The sequence below is a fragment of the Paramisgurnus dabryanus genome, chromosome 21 (assembly GCF_030506205.2).
Source record: "Paramisgurnus dabryanus chromosome 21, PD_genome_1.1, whole genome shotgun sequence".
Classification (NCBI taxonomy): Eukaryota; Metazoa; Chordata; class Actinopteri; order Cypriniformes; family Cobitidae; genus Paramisgurnus; species Paramisgurnus dabryanus.
Window position 1 is genome coordinate 18,247,331 of NC_133357.1, and position 20,157 is coordinate 18,267,487.

A 20,157-nucleotide genomic window follows, 5' to 3' on the forward strand; every position below is an offset into this window, starting at 1 on the left:
AAGTCACACAAACTATTAAAAATTTAAAAATACATTTGTGCTCAGGTTAAGGAAATATTTTGTAGAGGGAAAATGTGGATATTTATTTTGAATAAGAGGAAAGATCTTAAATGAATCTGCTACAACAGTCATAGTGCCACTGACTGTGAAGTTTCATGTGACAAGCTCCATGTTGCATTATAAAACAACAGTTTTAATAAAAAATCATAATGATCAGTCATTTTTAAATGCTATCAACTTTTAATTGTTTAAATATAATTCCTTTTCAATTCCACCGTTTTCTCCACCAATTCTCCCACAAAATTAATTCCAGGACTCTGTTCCCCCCACGTTCCCCCCATTTCCAGCAGATGTTATTAAGTAATTCAATACTTTGATTATTTTGATTCTGATTACCACAAAGTAGCTTCTCTAATCCTGTTTGCAAACAAAACTCACAGTGAACAAGTTAGTTTATGCTAATACAATTAATGTCAATACAAATGTTTATTTTAGTTCATTGTGTATTAACAAATGATAAGTCACAACTTTTGATTTTAACAGCGTATTAGTAAATATTTACTTAACATCGACTAAGATTAATAAATGCTGAAGAAGTATTGATCATTGTCATTCCATGCTAACTAATCCATTAACCAATTTTAACCTATACAAGCTTATTGTGTTTCATAGGTTAGTAAGTGTTACTGATTATATGAATGTCATGTTTAAAAAGTCTTACCCTGTGTCCCAATTCGAATACTATCAGTACTAAATAGTAGTCAAAATCAAAATTTTAATTTAGTATATACCATCCTTATTAATGCCCATACCAAAAACAGTACATACTTTAAGGGCATAGTAGGAGAATTGGTACGCAGGCTAGAAAGCCCAAGTTTATTCTCTACTGGAGTTGATCGCCACCTACTGGAAAATATCCAATTTATGACTTTAGACTGTAGAGTCATGAAAGATATCAAACATAATTTGAAAAGGTAATGGGTAAGAATTTATTAATGAAAGTGCTTGGAGCATTGTCAGTCAACAAAAAACAAGTTTCATAAATTTAGATGAAGATACGGGAAAAATAAAGTGCCCACTGCACTGTGGCAAACATACAGATGCACAGACTGCATATATTAGATAAATAACATCAGTGACATTTATACAGGAATATTCAAGAAATAAAAGCTTTGCGTTTTGGATTATATTTCATCTATATTTATCTAGAGTTGTTTATCCAGAAGTATGTTATGGTTGTCTATGTTGTGTGGTACATTCCTGTCTACTTTTCCAATGAGTGTGCGCTGGTCTTCATCATGACTGATATACAAAGTGCTGATATTTAGTGCATTTCTTTATTCGAGAAATCAGGACCCTGTATTCATAAAAGTAATTTAGTGAAGTTCATAAACTTCATAATCTTTTGACATTACTGATATGGAGGTGTACAGACTGCATGAACAAATGGAAGACATTTTTCTCTTAAAAAGGTCAAAGTTGCATATACACACAGCCTGTTTTGATTGAAGATTCCCCCTATAAAGAGTGAACACTTCTTTAATGTTGATTCTGAATATAGCACCTGTTGGCATGAAGTTCAGATCTGTTCTGACGTGCGTGGTCCTCCTCTCTGGATCTCATGCATTACGGACTGCACCACCTCAGAGGTTGTGCCCTGTCCTCCCAAGTCAGCTGTGTGCAACTGTAAGAACATAAGAACTTATTAAGCTATATAATGAAAAGGTATGTATAATATTGCAAAATGTTATGGTGAAAGAAAATAAGACAGTAAACAGTAAAAGTGAGAGTACTCGAGCTTTATAGTCTCATCTTGGACTACAGCATGCATAAGGCTGTTTAAAATAAGCACGCATCATACCCGAATTTCAGACAAAGTTTTCAGGACTGCATTTTGAATCATACTGGCATATGCATGAAGTCTAAAAAAAAGGTAGAGAGGGAAGATAGCAAAACATTTAACCAACAGAGAGACATTTTACAGTATGTGCATAAGTTAGTAGAATGTAAGTGTTGTCTTATAATGAATATTTTTCGTATGCCATCATTACCAGTATGTTTTATGGATGGAATTTCTTACAATGCATGGAATGTTCGTTAATCAACAGAATACAGACAAAACGTACTTCAAGTGATCGAGCATCAAGCAGCTGGCCAGCAGTGTGGCTGTAGGGTTTGCGATATTCTTGTTAGCAATGCTTTTCCCAGTGTTCCTAGTGCCCTAAAATCAGAAGACACTTGTGCTGCAATCACTTTAACGGCCATCATATTGAATTTAAGTGTTTCCCTTTTTTCTTACGTTCTCAAAAACAGCGTAATCCTTGCCGTAGTTGGCTCCTGGTACCAGACCTGGACCTCCAACGAGTCCAGCACACACATTGCTCACCACATTTCCATAGAGATTAGGCATCACCATCACATCAAACTGCTGGGGCTTAGAGACCAGCTATGACAGAAATGTAGATTTTGCCCGTTACTGCCATATTCCTAAAATAGCCCTTAAATCAAATCTGAATCTTTAATAAGTTTAACTTTTGAGTATATCTATAATATTTCACTTATCTTTACAGTTTGTACCTTTACCTTACCATATACAGTACTGTGCAAAAGTCTTAGGCCACAACCACCAGCTTTGTTGTGTTAGCAGTGTTTTAATGTCCATTCATATTTATTTGTCACTCTTTTTATTAAGATACAAACATAAAATATAGGAAATATGAACATAAAAATTAAAAACAAAACAATTTTCAGAACTAAAATGTCTTCTTCAGGTATCAATCCGAATTTAGTGTGACCTCTCTTGGCAATAAAAACATCTTGAGCTTTTTTGAGAAGACTGAAGTCATTCGATTAGGATTTAATTTAATTTTAAGAGATTCTGCATTGTCCTGCTATTGCTCAAGAGGAAGAGGAGTTTACCCTAAATACTTGACACTTAATCTTATACTTTTATGCTGTTTTTAATACTACAAATTTCCTGTATTTTCTGGTTGTATTCTAATAAAGACACTGAGAAATAAGTATATATGATCACTATACAATTGCAAAAACAACAAATATAATGTGGGCATGGTGACCTAAGACTCTTGCAAAGTATTGTACATACTTACCTGCATAGTAGTATTATCCACGATCATGTTATCAAATGTGATATCAGGATATCCAGCTGCAACCTCTTTACAGCATTGCAGAAAAAGGCCATCGCCCAGCTTCCTATAAAGCACATGAGAAAACCATCCCAAATAAAAACAGATACGAATATATTTTTGGGGGCAGTATTTTTTCAACAATTCAGTGCCAAAAAATTAACATGTGGTGAGCGAGGAAGGATTCTCACATGATATTAGCTTTGTGTACAGCCGTGACCTTACGGCGTCCTTTTTCCCTGGCCAATTTAAAGGCATATTCAGCAATCCGCAATGAATTCACACGCGTTATTATCTTTAAACTCTCAACAACCCCAGGAACATTCTGAAAAAGAGGCATTTTACAGGGTTAAATCAACAAAAAAATAAAATTTCGGTCTTGATTCACTCATCTTCATGTCAATCCAAAACCCATATGACTTCTATTAAAGTGAATGGCAACCCTAACATTTTCTTTAACATCTGGACAGAAGAAAGAAAGTCATACTGGAACAACATGAGGTTGTGTAAATGATGACACAGTTTTCATTTTTGGGTGCGTAGTCACTGATATAATGAGATTATATTTAACACAGACCTCATGCTCCAGGCTGCTATACTCTCCTTCAGTATTCTCCCTTATAATGATGATATCGATGCCTTTGTGATGGGTCGGGACTCCAGGAAGTGACTGACAGTGCATCACGTTAGCATACAGGTCCAAAGACGTCCTATGGGAGTAAAAAATGAATAATGCAAATTCACAACCTGGATTAGGCAGATAAGAATTCAAGATCTTACCGAAGCAAATTGTTCCTGGATTTATGAGATGGAGGAAGGTTGTGATTGGTCTCTATGTTACCTATAAAAGACAAAGCTCTGATTTATAGTGTATACTGCAATTTTTTGCCCTCAACACTGATTTATGCCCACCCTTAAGTGCGACTCCATTCCGTTTGATTGCAGTAATGGCGTTGTGGATGTCACTCTCAGATGCAACAGATGAATCCACATTGACAATCTCAAAATCCACTGGGACACAGCAGTATCTGTGAATAGCATTTTGAGCCAAATATAAGACGACTTTATTTATTGCATGCTATTAAAGTGAGTAAAGAGGAGCTTTATCCACAGACCTGAAGACATCTCTGACGTGGTTCAGTAGTTCCGGCCCAATACCATCACCAGGTATCAAAGTCACAGTGTGTCTGCCCCCATATTTAGCAGGAGGAGGCTAAAGAATAGAGATGCCAATCAGATCATAGACAAACAAAAGCTAAACTTAGGTGCCAAAAGCTTAGTTATTCGTTTATTAGATATATGGCCAATGTCCGATATTGGGGGAAAACTTTCTGCCGATATATTGCAGCATCCTTATTTTAAGTCTGTCTTTCCCATATAAATGAGAATTAAATAAGTCTTGGCTTAATATGCTGCTGATTTTTTTTAATAAATCACAGAAATCATGATATTGCATATCTGCCAAATGCATAAATATAAATACGCAACTGCAATACCTATAGATTAACACATATAAATAAAGATATGTTATGGCTGCTTTGTATATAACATATCATAATGCACCTTGTGAATACTTTTACTGTAGTATTGCTTGTCATAGGTTTTTATATCTCTACCATCTAATATGTTCAGTACAAGTTATACCTGGTTAAAAGCTGCAAGCAAATGTTAGATCCAGTACTCACAATAGTCTGGTTGTGGTTGGTTGATGAGATGTGGGACAATCAGAGGGGAGAACACAAATGGTTAGTCAGAGGACAGAGTCAGTGGAAACCCATCTGCCTAGGTTTTGGTTACACAAATTAGTTTTGGCTTTTTAAACAAGCAAGGAGAGAAGCAGGTTGATGTTAATACAGAGCTGAAACGAAAAGCTTTGCGTTGAAGTCCTCGAAAAAAAATATCGACTCCACAACAAGGATGTTTCCTTTTTTACAGAAACACCAAAAATATCCTAACGGCCATTACACCTGGATCATTTCAAATAGAGGAAATAAGGATTGCTCTAAAGACAGCGAAATTATAGCAAGAAAGGATTAATGCTTTAATGTTAGTTTGATTTTATACAGTAGTTGAAAGTACAAATGAAGGGAAGTGAGGTCAAACACGACTATAAATTAGGAAAAACCATGCTGATTGAAGTACACACTTACAGTATACGATGACTTCATCCTCTGGCAGCAAACCGCAAGTCTCAGCTGGTATTGAAATATACAGTAAGAGGGGAAAAAGCACAAAAAATTAAAACAAAGTCATTATCTACTATGACGATTTTATTTTGTTTTCTACGTGTAATTTTATGCTACTTCACATTATTAATGATTTATTCCTTCTTAAGTTGCATTAAATGTTCACTTAAAATATCTCATTAAAGAGGCGCTCCGCTTGACACCTGTAGCGCGTGCAGACAGTGACCTTGTCGGTGGCTCAGCGTTTATTGGAGACGTTGCTAACACACCACAACACTGACTTTGTTGAAATCCATCATTATGTTCTGAATTTAATCAACTGAATGTGGTAGATAATTTCATTTAAGTGGAAGCTTACGCTGTTTGCGGTGAACTTTATTCCGGTCCACGGTTGCAGACGCTTGGAGAGAAAAAGCGCTGACATTACCGCTGTTGACATGTTGTTTGTATTCGGCGGACGATATCGCGCTACCGCTCCAGGGTCAGATCACACACCGCGCTAAATATCGACGTACACTCCGTTTAAAGTCAGAGTGCTGCTACAATCAGCTAACGCACGAAGTCAGGACTCCAATTTTATCACAAAAATAACTTTGGCGCCCCCTTGTGTTTAAATTTGTGTGTATTTGAGCAAAACACAAAGTTTAAATTGCCAAACGAAAATATATTTTAATATACTTTAGCATTTCCTCTAGTTTACTGTAGTAAAATTCCAAAATACTAGTGGTTTTGTAATAAATAAAGTTTACTACAATATTTGCTAGTTTTCACAAAACAATACAGAATAATATACATTAACAATGTTTATTAATATAATGTAATATACTACAGTTTATGCTATATTATATGTGATGTTCTAATTATACTACAGTATTTATTTGATGTAGATGTACTTAAACTTTAATAACCATTGAAATGTGATATAAGAAATTGCTTTATAGTAAATATTTATGTTTGAAATATAAAGCAACATTTTCCCTTTTTTCCAGATTGAGTCGCCCTGTACATATAGCAATGCACTTGTTGCATTTAGATCAGAGGGGAGACCCATTCAGAAGCCTGTCAAACCACTACATAATTCCCCTAATTTTGTTTAACATTCCCACGCATAAATTGTAACAATTCATTTAAAATATATTCAGACACTAAGTGTAAACATCGAGGGCAACTATTTCAAAGCAGTTTTTTCAACTACACCAAATGTCCCTATAAACTTCTGAATGAATCGTTCCTTTCGGATTTGCCATGCATCAGGGCCTCTTACTGTGATGTATTGGTAGTTGTAGTCTTTTAATCAAACTTCTACGTACAGCAGCACGACCTTTCGAGATAGAATAACTACATCCCCCGGAACACACCCATCGCCCCTCCCACTTTTCCACAGCTTGCCTGCCCTCCCACTTTCTGTTGGTCCGCGGGGAAGTCGCAAGATGGCCGACGTCGCATGAAAGTATGTTCCTCTCCTCAACATGAAGTCGTGAGTGAGACAGAGAGCGAGGGAGCTTACGTCGGGCTTTTGTTTTTGTTTTATTTTAGTTGTTTTACTTTATTTTCCCCTTAATTATTCATCTCATTCCGAATCGTGGCTTCCCTCGATTTGTCTCGACTAGTTGACGCGTCAATCACGCCGGGATCTTGGCTAACTGGCTAAGTGCGCGAGCTAGTTTGTTAGCCGCAAACTGTAGCTCTTATAACTGTTAACCAGTTCAGGAGAAACCTACTGTAATCAGTATCGGTTAGATAGTTTTAATAACAGCGAGCATGTTGGATAGCAATTGCGTAGTCGTTGTTAAAATTGCAGCTATTTGAGTTACTAGATGGGTTTATTTTGATGTTACCAACATTGTCGACATTATAACTGTAGCGTGCGTGCCGTTATCCTCCATCGTTACATTGTAGACAGTGGTTTTGTTTATATGGTGCAACATTGCAATTAATCAAAACAGATAGACTGTCGTTTGGATTACAATACTGGGACATCACCGTAACACAGTAAGGAATGGACACATGCTATACTTACACGACCAAATGTAAAAAATAGCCACACACATTTGTCATTTTACAGCGGTGTTTATTTGACAGTTGCATTTTGTCGGGTTGTTTACCTTACGCACCACACTGTAAACATTTCAGATTAGTTAGCCGAAACTACTCCTGACACTTTGGCTAAGTAATTAATCTTCTCAATATAAGGTTCACGCATCTCGCGCTTATAGACACTCGTACAAACAACATGGGAGTTCAAGGCTTTCAAGAGTATTTGGAGAAACGTTGCCCCGGGGCGGCGGTTCCGGTGGACCTTCTCAAGCTCGCACGAACAGTAGGCCGTCAGCCCCCACATCACCACCACCACCACCATCATCCCCATCATCCGAGCTCGCTGCCTCCGCCTCCCCCGCCAGCTCGCATTCTCGTTGACGCAGACTCCGGCCTTCAGCGGCTGTACGGGGGCTACCAGACCGACTGGGTTTGCGGAGGCGAGTGGAACGCAATGCTCGGCTATCTGGCGGCGCTTTCCCAGGCTTGTTTGTACCAGGGCGGACTGGAGCTGGTGGTGGTTTTTAACGGCACGCTTGGGAAAGATCGATGGCCGGAGTGGGCGCGGCGGGCACAGGGACAGAGGCAAACAGCGCAGCTTATCGTCAATCACGTTGGCAGCAAGGCCACGCCCCCTCCGCGGGCCTGGTTCCTGCCCCCGGCCTGTCTGAGCCACTGTGTCCGTCTTGCCATGTTCAGATTCCGCGTACGGGTGAGTGGCCTACGGTGCTGGGGATGCACTAAGAAACTTTGATATGAAGTGTGTGTGATGCATGCTTTATAAGACTTATTTATATGATGTAGATTGCACACTTTTAAGTGTTTAAGTGTGCATGTGCTGCCACTCCTTCAGCCAAAAAAATTGCCATTGTAGGAATATCTAAAAACCTGCCTATTCATTGATATGCTATCATAAATCCCTTACACTCATGCATCTTCACTATGTAAAGGGCAGAATTACAAAGCAATGGGTGAGAACAGTTGTTTTTCTACTTCACATGGTCTTTTTCTACCCTGCTTGGGTTTTAGGTAGTGCAGACCCTTGAGGACCACCACCAGGAGGTGCTCTCCCTGTACAGAGACTACGGTTTTCAGGGTCTGATCGCACAGGACTCAGAGTTTGCACTATGCAACGTCCCAGCCTATTTCAGCTCACATGCTCTCAAACTCTCCTGGAATGGCAAGAATCTGACCACTCACCAGTACCTGCTAACAGAGGCTGCTCGCCAACTTGGCCTCAAGACCCAGCACTTGGCCATCTTTGCTGCTCTACTTGGTAAGCACTTACGCCAGGATTTGTGACATTGTGATTGTGCTTATATGTTTGGCTCTGACTGTACGTCTTCAATATAGGTAACCACATTCTGCCAGATGAAGACTTGGCTGCCTTCCATTGGAGTCTTTTAGGGCCAGAACATCCTCTTGCCTCGCTCAAGGTACACATTTTTAAGTTGAAACAGTGTCTGCTATTTGCAGTCTTTCATAGTTGTCGCTGACAATATACTTTAGCATCCTTGAGCATCAGGCATTGGGCAAGTCTTTTTCCATACTCATTATTTAACTTATTTTTTATCACACATTTTTTGTTTCTCTCTGCTCTTAGGTAAGGGCTCATCAATTAGTTCTCCCACCTTGTGAGGTGGTCATCAAGGCTGTATCTGAATATGTGGCATCCATCAAAGATCTTGGGAATTTGGATTCGGTGGCCAAGGATGTTTTTAAGCAGTCACAGGTGAAGCAATGTTATTTAAACCTGATTTCATGAATCTGTTTTCCCTTGTTGTCCTCTCTCGATTTAAAGCACACTTTCATAATCATAACTTGAAGGGCTTTCTGTTTTTGTCATGACCAGTCACGAACTGAAGACAAAGTTGAGAGGTTTAAAAAGGCAGTGGAGTATTTTTCAGTGGCCAGTAAACCAAGACCTCTCTCCATGGGACCTTCTCCTTACCTCTGTAGGTTCCTTTCACAGTTTATTTTATTGATGTACTTAATTTTTTGCATTCATTTGCAATATTTATTTGGTTTTCCACTCTTACAGTTCCAGGCTTTGGGCCTAGTCAGTTTAGTGGACCTCCAGGCCACATGGGGGCAATGCAGCCTGGAAAAGCTCAGGTAATTTTGCCCAGAGAAATTTAGTGCATAACATCACATTTCTAATTCTAACATATGCCATTTTATAATTTTGCTTTTCTTGACAGTTCGGTCCACCCCAGATGTCAGGTGTCAAGGTGCCTTATCTAGGTGGGCTCTATGGACCCAGCCCTGCCACTGGTCCTGCCCTTTTATGCCAGAACCCCACACAGCCTCTACAAGACTGTAATGATTCGCTAGCTGGAAAAATGGGCTTTGCTGATTGGTCTGCTCCATATGATTCCTCACAAGGTGGCAACCGACAGCCCAATCATCACACAGCTGCTCCTACAGGTCCTTCCCCTTCATCATCGTCATCTTCAGATGGGGAAGAGCAAAATGACACCAGCACTAAGTGAGTCCACATCAACGCTCCACTTGCACTTGCACATGAAGGACCCCCCTGTATCTGTGGTTCTCAATCCTGTTCCTAACCTGTTTGTTAGTCTTTTGATATTGAGGATAGTGTAAATATACATTTTCTCTTTTTAAGTCATTTGGCTGAAAAATCTTCGAGATGGGAAGATCCCAGTGGACGAGGAAGCGGGCCCTCTGGGGATAGCCACCATGGCAATGGAAGTGGCCCGTCCATCCCGTCTTTGCTGTCCATGCCAACACGCAGTCACATGGACATCACAACTCCGCCCCTTCCACAGGTCAGTGCTGAGGTGCTGCGAGTGGCAGAGCACAGACACAGAAGAGGACTCATGTATCCACAAATCTACCACATCCTGACCAAGGTATTGCAATCACCCAGTATGAGCTTGTACTTTTTAGGATTAGTTACTAATGTAACTAAGCATGTAGTTTTGAAGACAGCTGGCATAACATTTATGAAGTCAGCTTTAATGTTGTTATGCTCTTGCCGGCAACAGTATTGTAATCTTTTTCCTGTTAAGTGTCAAATAAATGTCACCCCCAAATTTGATCATATTATGTAATTAATTTGACATTTTAAGCAAATTCAAAGTGGCAAATATCCCATAAAGCTATTTAATTACATTAAAGCATGTAATAATGCCTGTCACTCTTATACTTTTCTATTTTTCTATAATGTCTCAGGGGGAGATGAAAATGCCTGTGTGTATAGAGGATGAGTGCAACCCAGACCTTCCTCCTGCCTCTCTTCTTTTCCGTTCTGCACGCCAGTATGCCTATGGGGTGCTGTTCAGCTTGGCCGAGACCCAGCGGAGGCTGGAGAGACTGGCCATGCGCAAACGAAGTCCAATTGATGGTGAGAGGAATAAGAGTAGATGGGACTGGAGAGTAGGGTTGTAGCAAAACTAAAAATTTTAGTATTCAATAACCTGTAAAATATGATAATTAATACTCACTTTTATATGACTGCAATTTAAAAACGTATATATTATTGTGTTCATTAAATTAAAATAATTCAATTTGGAAGCAGTATCGTCCGGAACCGATCACTGATTACCAATCACAGAGTTTATGTAAAGCCATTTGTATTAATTATGTGGCATAATTTTTTATCTATTTTTAAAAACAAAGTATTATTAAATATAAAAAAAATAAAAGCATCATGATGTATTGTTAATTTTTCTGGCAGGCAACATGTGCAACATATTCCAGTAGCTCTCTTATAGAAGCAACTGAATCCATAGCAGCCTATGCCTGGTTATTGGGAACAGATTGGACATTAAGAAATACAGCTTCTGTCACTTCTCAGTGCAGTACTAATAATTCAAACCCACTGCAAATTCGCATCTTTTGGTCAAGTCAGAAATGCAGCTGGCACTATCAAAAATATATCTGCACAACAATTGCATAATGCTGTAAGGTTATTAAAAAAAGTTATCTAATCTGGTAGATCATTCAGAGCACCCTTAAAATAATTGTATGTAGACCCCTATGTTATAGTCTGCCTAATGGGTCATTAAAAGAGGGGCACTTACAATTATTATTGTAGCAAAGTGCCAATCTCTGATAGAAAAGTATAGCATGCTGCAGAAATATTCTTAGCGTTTTGATCACAGAACCAGTGCTTCATGTTGGCGTAATACTGTTTTTGATTCATTGTATCTCCTTTGCTTTGAGTGGAACATCAAGAATAACCTGAATCTCTTTATTTCTCTTGACTCCACAGTGCCCCCAGTTATTGTAAAGGAGTGGTGTGCCAGTAAAGCTAAATCTGCCCTGACCCCAGAGCTAGTCCCAGCCCTGTGTTTCCGCGAGTGGACGTGTCCCAACCTGAGACGGTTGTGGCTGGGTAGAGCTTCAGAAGACCGCAGCCGCCGCACTCGAGCCTTCCTGGCCTGCATGCGCTCTGACTGCCCTGCCCTGCTCAATCCGGCATGTGTGCCGTCTCACCTGCTGCTCATGTGCTGCGTGCTCAGGTAGCCACGCCCCTTTGATGATGTAAACCTTGTAGGCTGATTGGCATGGGAATGGTTTTATACATTTGCGGGTAAATGAATAGCACCAAATCATGGTAGTATTTTGTGTGTTTACAGGTATATGATGCAGTGGCCAGGAGGCCGTATTCTTCAGCGCCATGAGCTTGATGCCTTTTTGGCTCAAGCTGTGTCCAAACAGCTCTATGAGCCTGACCAACTTCAGGAACTCAAGGTAAGCCATGTTACTTATTGGCTCCGCATTATAACATAGTAGCACAGTAGTAGCATAGTTGATTCTTTCCTTGGGGTTGCATTTATTTTTTTGAAATCTGCCTCGATATCATGTTTCATCCTCTTCTCTTTGACACTGATACCAGGTGGAGAAGGTGGATAACCGCGGGGTTCAACTTGCCTCTTTGTTCATGAGCGGTGTGGACACTGCCTTGTTCGTGAACGACGTATGCGGACAGCCCCTGCCATGGGACCACTGCTGCCCTTGGGGCTTTTTTGATGGGAAATTGTTCCAGAGCAAGCTAGCTAAAGCCACCAGAGACCGAGCCTCCTTACTTGACATGTGTGAAGGCCAGGTAACACACTTAAATTTGCAGCTAATCTTACTTTTGGCAGTAGCGCTTGAAATAAATGTCTCCACTCGTCTGTCTCTGCAGGAGGAGCTGGTTTCAAGGGTGGAGAAGATGCGCCAGGCCATTCTGGAAGGCATCAACCTCTCCCGACCGCCTCCCCCACCTCCACCACTGCCACCCCCTGCATTCCTCCCCCCTTCCATGGTGCCCCCTTTCTACCCCATGCACCCTTTGTACCCTCCTCGTCCGATGGGATCCATGCCACCTCCTCCTCACCACCACCAGCACCGGCCCAGGGCCTTCCCAGGTTGGTGCCTCTTCTCGTGTACCTTTAGTTTAATATTTTATACCCAGAAATCTTTTAACATAGTGATTTTCTTTTAGGACTCCAGTCTATACCTCCCCAGGGTGGCAAGCTGGAAATAGCTGGCATGGTTGTTGGCCAGTGGGCTGGGAACAAGCCACTGCGTGGCAGAGGGGGGTTCAATATGCAGGTGGTGTCGGTGGGAGGGAGAGGGTGAGTCCTTTTTGTGTCATTTCACTTAGCTATTTCTAATAAACAGTATGACTTTGCATCTCTTATACACGTATGTGTATCCAAAGTCTATTCTTTCTCCACTATTGTCCCAGAAGGGGTAAAGAGGTTCTATCAAGAGGAAGGGGAGGGAAGAAAATGACCACCAACAGAACACAGGTAAGTCCAACACATTCCCTTCAAAAATAAGCAATGTGCTTATCGTGCTTTGAAAATTGATTTGCCCCCTCCCAATGTTTCTTGTAGACACTTTCAACATCGCCTCCCTCCACCAGCCCCCCAAAGCTCAGCGAGGATCCTAAAGCAATGGGGCGACCTGCTGGACCCACGGAGGGAACAGGGACTGTATCACAGCAGCTGAACGGCAGCTCTTCAGGAAGCGCCACTGGTCAAGCCCTTGACCTGCCACCACTGGCCCAGCCAATCCAGTGTGCCTTAGCCAGCAGAGACAACCAGTCAGGAGATGACGTGGAGGTAGAGGCCCCTTGTTGCCTTGACGACTGCCCGTCAGATGGTGCACTACAGAAGGAGGAGTAATTACATCCCATAATGTAATGAGAATGAGAGAGTGAGAGGGAATGATCTTAGGTTGACTGTCTTTTCCTTGCAAAATTAAATATTTAGGGCACGGTAGCCACTTTGTGTTATCATAATATAATTTATGATGCTACATGCTGGAAACAACAGGTGGGCAGTGACAGGATTATGGTCCGTGTCACCTTACGAGACGGTTCTGATTTAAAACCTAGCAAATTTAAATCGCAACCCTCGACTGCACATCTTCGGATTCTGGACCTTATCCTTTCCACTGGCCCCAATCGGTGTTGTAGCATTTCGTTTTAATTTTAGACCTTTAGTACATCAGTGGTGACCTTTTATGTATGATTGCCTAAAATGGCTACAAAAGGCCCTTATTGCCCAAAGTATATTGTAAAATGTACCTGCTCAGATAACTGTTGCACCGTGTTACGTAGCACAGCAGCACCCAACTCTCAAATCACACAGCAAAGAATTACACTATTTGAACCCTAACTGTATCTGAAGTGCACCATAGGGGAGGATTCAATGACAACACTGCCCTGAGTACAATAGAATGAAAACATGATGGAGTTGATATTTGTATGTCACAGTGTGCATTCACACACACATGGTTTTCCCGTTTTTATTTATTTTTAATTTTTTTGCCATAACCTTTATTGAACGTTGAAGTTCAGGTGAATAAGTTGCCCAGACCCAGAGATGAGTAAGAACAATTGAACGCTCAAGAGAGTTGTACAGGTTGCATTGTGTAGATCAACTTTGTTGCTTTATTTAAAAGATTTCTGATGGTCTGTCAGCTAATTTGAACATCCCCTTTAGGATAAGCAAACAGCAGTACAACTCAGTCCTACATTTACTAAGTTATAAATTCAATCTTTAAAGCACCTTGAAACCTGCCCAAGGTTATAGATATGCAAGCTCTTATTGTAAAAGAAATGCCCTTAAAAATTGATTGTATCATAACGTGAAGCACTTAAAAATTATTTATTACAATAAGAAAGTACTGCTCTATATAGATAAATTATTAGGTTAATTTCATTTCACCAACTTTTTGACAGTTTAACTGTCCGTATAAGCTTTTACCTTGCGTGTTGTTTACCAGTATGACGTACAAATTGGCACCAACCCATGTGAAAGTGAGTGCACTTTGTTTTAAAAACGAAAACACACTGGCTTGTCCTCGAACCAGGATAAAGAATATCCGAGGCTTCTGCTAGAGTTAGGGAGGAAGCGAAACGGTGTGTTCATAGAGAACCATACTGTTTGACATCCAAGCTGTTTGTATATAGACCCAAATGTACATGATCCTGTTACGCAACGATGCGATTTAGAGAAGTGATTTTATCAGTGGTCGAGAATGCACACAGTCCTTCAGAATAGACTGGCCATTTGACATCTCTCAGCTTCACAGTGAAATCTTTTATGTTGATTTTAGTTTTCCGCTCTTCTCGTCCGTCTTTCATTCATTCTCTGTGCCTTGCCCTTGTGCATGTGTACCATGTGGTCGTTTTTTGTGCATGTGCATTCTCCTACCATAGCTAAAATCATTGAACGTTTTGTCACGCTCTAAAGTAATTATTCAATGAACCTTAGGATTACCTTCTATTGTGACAAAGTCTTTAGAAAAATAATTTAAAAGTCATTTAAAAAAAAGTGTGCATCTCCAGACCGTTCGTGACAATAATCTCTCCATCTTGTCTCGTTTTGTGACAGTCCTATAAACTCATGCACTTATGTGTTACAGAGAGATACTCTGTTGAGGCTTTAAAAAAAAAAGTAAACATACACTGTAAAAAATTCAATTGTTGGGCCAAATATAAAAATTTTATGGTTTAATGTAACCCACTAGTAGGGTTAATCTCTTTTTGACCCAATGCTGGATTGAAAAATAACCCAGCATTTCCAGAGTGCAATAAAGCACCCTGAAGGTTAAAGCCCTATTTGCTATAGATTGACCATTTTGCATCAGATGGTTAAAAAGTAATTATACTCACATTTAATGTTTAAAATCCACCTGAATACACAGTGATTTGTTTGACTGTAGTAAATGAAAGTATAATGTAAGAATACTAATACACTTGAGAGGGTATCACATTTAATCATCATAGTTTAAAAATATGTACAATTGACAATATCAAGATAACATCACAGCTTTCTATGAAGTCATAAGATGCACCTTATTTTGTTATGATAGGAAGTTAATAAATATTATATTTAGTGCCACTAAAGTATATTGAAAGCTCTTTAAATCAAATTATGAAAGACACCCATTATAGCTATGTCTATATGTATATTCTGCAAAATTTCACTTTTCACAAACCACGCTATCAAATTGCATTTAAAGTTCGTCAGAAATATCACACCAAGCATGCATTTTGAATGTATGACAAAGTTCATGATATTTCCTTAAGGACAGTGAAATATCAATGTCAAAGACAATACTAGACATACCGGACAGACTTTAAGCCAAGAATAATCTTGACTGTAGCACGAAAGGTAATATTCCTCTTAAACTAATATGGTACACCATCATGCACATTACAACATTTTAAATGTCAAATTTAGGTTGAGTCACATTTTATTACAAGTTAAGTACAGTAGTGCTAGTTTTTAAGAGGATCTCCAGCATGTTATAGTGTATATGAACATGCATACAGATTGATGCACACCCATTATTGTTAACACAGATTAAAGTTTCAGTAGATCCTTTTCAAAAACATTCAATTCTCTATCCGTCTGTGATTTTAAAGCAGTTTAGTTTTTCTTCAGTGTGTTTATTGTCATAGATTATCAGTAGCTCCTTCACATTTAGTTTAAAGTGTAATCTAAGAAAAAAAACCAGCATAAACCGAAATATACAGACACACCAAATAAGATATAATCTTTCTCTCCTACAGTCAATACAGTCTCTGTTATACCTGTAGAGAGACATCATTTAGTACGAGGGAGTATTTATAGCATACTCAGATTGTGTATTGTCCAGAGTGTTAATTTCTCTTTTCATTATTTGGATACTTAATTTGCCGTGTCGGATGCTTTGTTCCAAAGTTACCCTCTTCAAAGCTTCTTTGCTTTGTTTTAGATTGCTGCTTAAACTGTCATTCGTTCATTCATTCATGATTTATAAAGAAACTTGTGTGAGATGTGCAACATAAGTATATATTCAGACAATACATATGGTAATACTTGCGTTGTATGAGAGAGAGATACTATGGAAATCTGTGAGGATTGTTTGGCCACCTAATTTAAGTTGGCTTTGTTTCTCCAGATGTTGGGCCCAGTCTTGATAATCTCATCAATATAGAAAATTGGTGAAAACGCAGATGTAGTTATTTTAATAATTTCTTTATAGACATTTATTATTTCAGTAACTTTTAATATTCAAGCATTTGTCGCTTCTGTATTCTTAGTTTGCCCAGATTGTAACATCTCCCTCTACTCGACTGTCCCGTTTCTTTTTATTCTTAAAATAATCTCATATATTCTTGCTTATGTTACCCCTGCAACAGCTCCCCTTACCTCTTCATACAAACAGTGAAAGATTTTAACTTTTATAATTAGTTCAGTCTGTCTGTATGTAATTTTAGACAAGAGTTGGTAACATTTTCAACAGTGAATCAAGAAATGTAGAACCTTAACATCTTCGGTTTCATTCAGTTGTGAAATTGTGTTTTACTTAATTTTTAAATGTTATTTCAACTGCTACTCCTTTGACCGTTGCTACATTTAGTATTAAAATTTGCTTAGCAGAACTAGATATTTTTAACAGTAATGATTGCAATTTTCCTCACCTCTGTTTTGTATGGTATTGTTTCAAGCCACTTCACCATTTTGATGTAATATTCACATAAAAACGGATACGTTTTTCACGATTTCAGTCTGATCAAAAATTGATCAAGTTCAAAAGCTACATCGGTACAAAACTACATTTCAAACTGATTATTTTTCAACCAAAGTAAATCTCTGGAAGCTATGATTTCAGTATAGTCAAGTCTCTTTCTGTAAAAAGATTTGTTGGTTCAACTTTAAAAAAAAGTTAGTTTACTGGTTGCCTTAAAATTTGAGTTAACTATTTTAAAAAGTTGTTTGACAAAATTTTGAGTTAATTCAACTTAAAAATATTAAAGGCAGACAGGTAACTTATTTTTAAGTTAAACCAACTTTTTTACAGTATTTATATTATATCCAGTTGCGTGGTTTTAATAATTGCGATACGCAAGGCGTCTGTAATCTGATACTAATTAAAGAAAATGTGATTTTTACATCTTTTTGGTGAACAACGGCTAAATGTTGTATCATCCAGTTTTATTGCTAAAATGAAGATTTTATGTCCTCTCAAGTTAAGCCTTGGACACAGCTCTTGATACTGATTAACCCTAGAACACATTAACTCCCATGTACATGTATTGTCCCTCTGAAATATGTAGCTTCAATTGTAGTCATGGATAGGTTAAGTGTGAACACATACTGTAACCATATACACAAACAAATGCTATTATGGTAAAAGTTTTGCCTGTGCATTCCTGTAGATTTGTGTCTGGACCTCAGATCTGACTCTCGCTTTATAACTGTTACCCCGTATCCTGGCTGTGTAGCCCTTCACTCCACAGGACCCTATGTGTGCTCTTAACTGGTGTTGTCAGGTTTCAATCCTAGTCTGATAACAGCAATGTGTTGTGTACGGTGGCCCACTTTAGGAAGTACCCTTTCATGTGGTCCCCAATGCTTTGTAGCACCTGGCCCTTTCATAGCCCATAGACAGTCAAGTCGACCCATCCATTTGTAGGCAACACATTCTGTCGTCTGTTCTTGGGAAACTGATCTGTTCATCAACACAGACGCATTGATGCATGCATCAAGATCTCCAAAAGCTCCAAAAAAAACTTGTGAAGTGAAGGGTAAAGTTCATTATTATTATTGCTGTTATGGTTATGATCGTTATTAACAATTTCTCATTTTTAGTAAAAAGAAAGCACCTGATTGTTTTGGAAAGAAACTTTTCTTTTTAATTTGTCTTGCTGTTGTGGTCTGATTTCACAATGGATTGGGGAGAAAGCCAAAAGGCTCAGGAGAGAGAGAGTCAAAGTTGGCAGTCATGTTTGTATGGTTGGGAAATGACTTCAGTGCTGAAATAAAATTTATTCTTTTAGTAAAACAGAGTTTGTTCCTTTTTTGTGTTTTCAAGACATACGAACCATAAACCTCAAGCTACGTTATAAGCCAAGTGTAAAAAATTAGAAATCAAATAACGTATTGCTGATAGAAGGAAAACTAATATAATTTTGCTCTATATCATGTAGTGAAAAAATTTGGTCGGAGCCAACATGTTATGCTTTTGCACTTTCGGCAACGCAAGTTCGATTCTAAGCTTGTGGTCGTTTGCCGATCCTATAGCCCTCTTTACTCCCTGTACTTTCCTTTCCTCTCCTCATTCACTTTTAAAATAAGGCACATTTTTAAGGCAAAATGGCCAAAAAATGTAGTGTTACAACATTTTCAGTGCCACACTATTGTTGTAAAACCTTAACAATCTAAGAAATGTTAATTGCCCCAAACCATTAAATTATCATAGCAACTGAATTTCAGTAGATGGCCACAGGCACATTGTTTGACATTATTGGCTGCTGTTTGGCCCATCCAAACTGTTTTTCTGAGCTAACCTCCACAAAAAGCCCTTAATTTTGCTGCATTTAGAATTAGCTCTTGCCTAACAGTACCCAAGTAGGACAGGTTTCTGTCTAACAATGATGAATTTAGATTATCAGCTTTTTAACCTTTTCAACTCTAGTACATATTTAGAATTTTTTTAAAGGGATAATGCAATATTGGACCCACCGGTGGGTCTGTGGTGATTGCAGAGTTGAAGAGGTTAATCTATTAATATTAGTTAAAGGGATAGTTGACTCAACGTTGAAATGCCTGCTGGGTAGGACCAAGGGGCAACTTTTCGATCTCTCTGATGAATGAAGCCAATACGGAAGTGATTTAAACCGCAATACATTGACTGGCCTCTAGAGGCTGGCTCCAAAAGGGAGTCAAGTCCCATAGACCCCCATGTTAAAATGCCCAACTTTACAGTAGAAAATATGTTTACAGCCTGGTACAAAATTGTTTTTGGACTGTATAGTTAATTTTGCCCTTCATGACAACTGTGAGGGGGTGAACTTTTTTTGTAACTCATCCGTTTAATTTATATTACGCCTTAAAGTTCTGCATAATTAAGGGCGTGGCCACTTGAGTGACAGCCACTGCTGTTACTAGAGTCGAGCTGGGGGGGCGTGGTTTCAGCAACCAGCCACCTCAGCCTCACCCACATCCTGCCTCTTTACCCAGTTTTGGAAATCCGCAAATGATGTGCAGTAACGCGCGGCCAAGATGGCGACGGCAGGAACCGCCTACTTTAATCATAGACAGTAAAAGAAAGACTTTAAGCTTCAAAAACGATCTTATGGGTGACGTCACGGACGCTACATTCATATTTTTACAGTCTATGGTTAGGACTGTTTCTAGCTATAGTTACTCTCTCTCATGCTGTAACTTTGAAAGTTTTATATCGCTTGATGTGCGCCACACAAAAAGTTTTTAATTCCTTGGTTGCCTATTTTATACTAATTACTAATTTATATAGTGTGACTTTGTTAG

The 20,157-nt window shown here is 39.0% G+C and overlaps 2 protein-coding genes across 2 annotated transcripts; one reads left to right on the forward strand and one right to left on the reverse strand.

The window, feature by feature from the left end:
- Positions 1–965: 965 nt before the first annotated feature.
- LOC135775672 (isocitrate dehydrogenase [NAD] subunit gamma, mitochondrial-like) lies at positions 966–5,915 on the reverse strand. The gene is made up of 12 exons (XM_065286071.1): positions 5,691–5,915; positions 5,297–5,341; positions 4,262–4,359; positions 4,059–4,174; positions 3,927–3,987; positions 3,724–3,856; positions 3,338–3,471; positions 3,111–3,213; positions 2,300–2,446; positions 2,127–2,221; positions 1,862–1,922; positions 966–1,684 (listed from the first exon to the last, which is right to left on the reverse strand). The coding sequence occupies exons 1-12, from the start codon at positions 5,769–5,771 to the stop codon at positions 1,580–1,582; spliced, it is 1,179 nt and encodes a 392-aa protein (XP_065142143.1). The 5' UTR covers positions 5,772–5,915; the 3' UTR covers positions 966–1,579.
- An 838-nt stretch (positions 5,916–6,753) lies between these two features.
- Positions 6,754–18,670, forward strand: fam120c (family with sequence similarity 120 member C). Its single transcript, XM_065286070.2, has 16 exons — positions 6,754–8,081; positions 8,399–8,645; positions 8,723–8,805; positions 8,973–9,101; positions 9,222–9,324; positions 9,411–9,484; positions 9,571–9,857; positions 9,996–10,242; positions 10,565–10,736; positions 11,607–11,856; positions 11,974–12,088; positions 12,234–12,443; positions 12,525–12,747; positions 12,825–12,957; positions 13,071–13,134; positions 13,222–18,670. Exons 1-16 carry the CDS (start codon positions 7,566–7,568, stop codon positions 13,510–13,512), a joined length of 3,144 nt encoding a protein of 1,047 aa, XP_065142142.1. The 5' UTR covers positions 6,754–7,565; the 3' UTR covers positions 13,513–18,670.
- Positions 18,671–20,157: the final 1,487 nt, after the last annotated feature.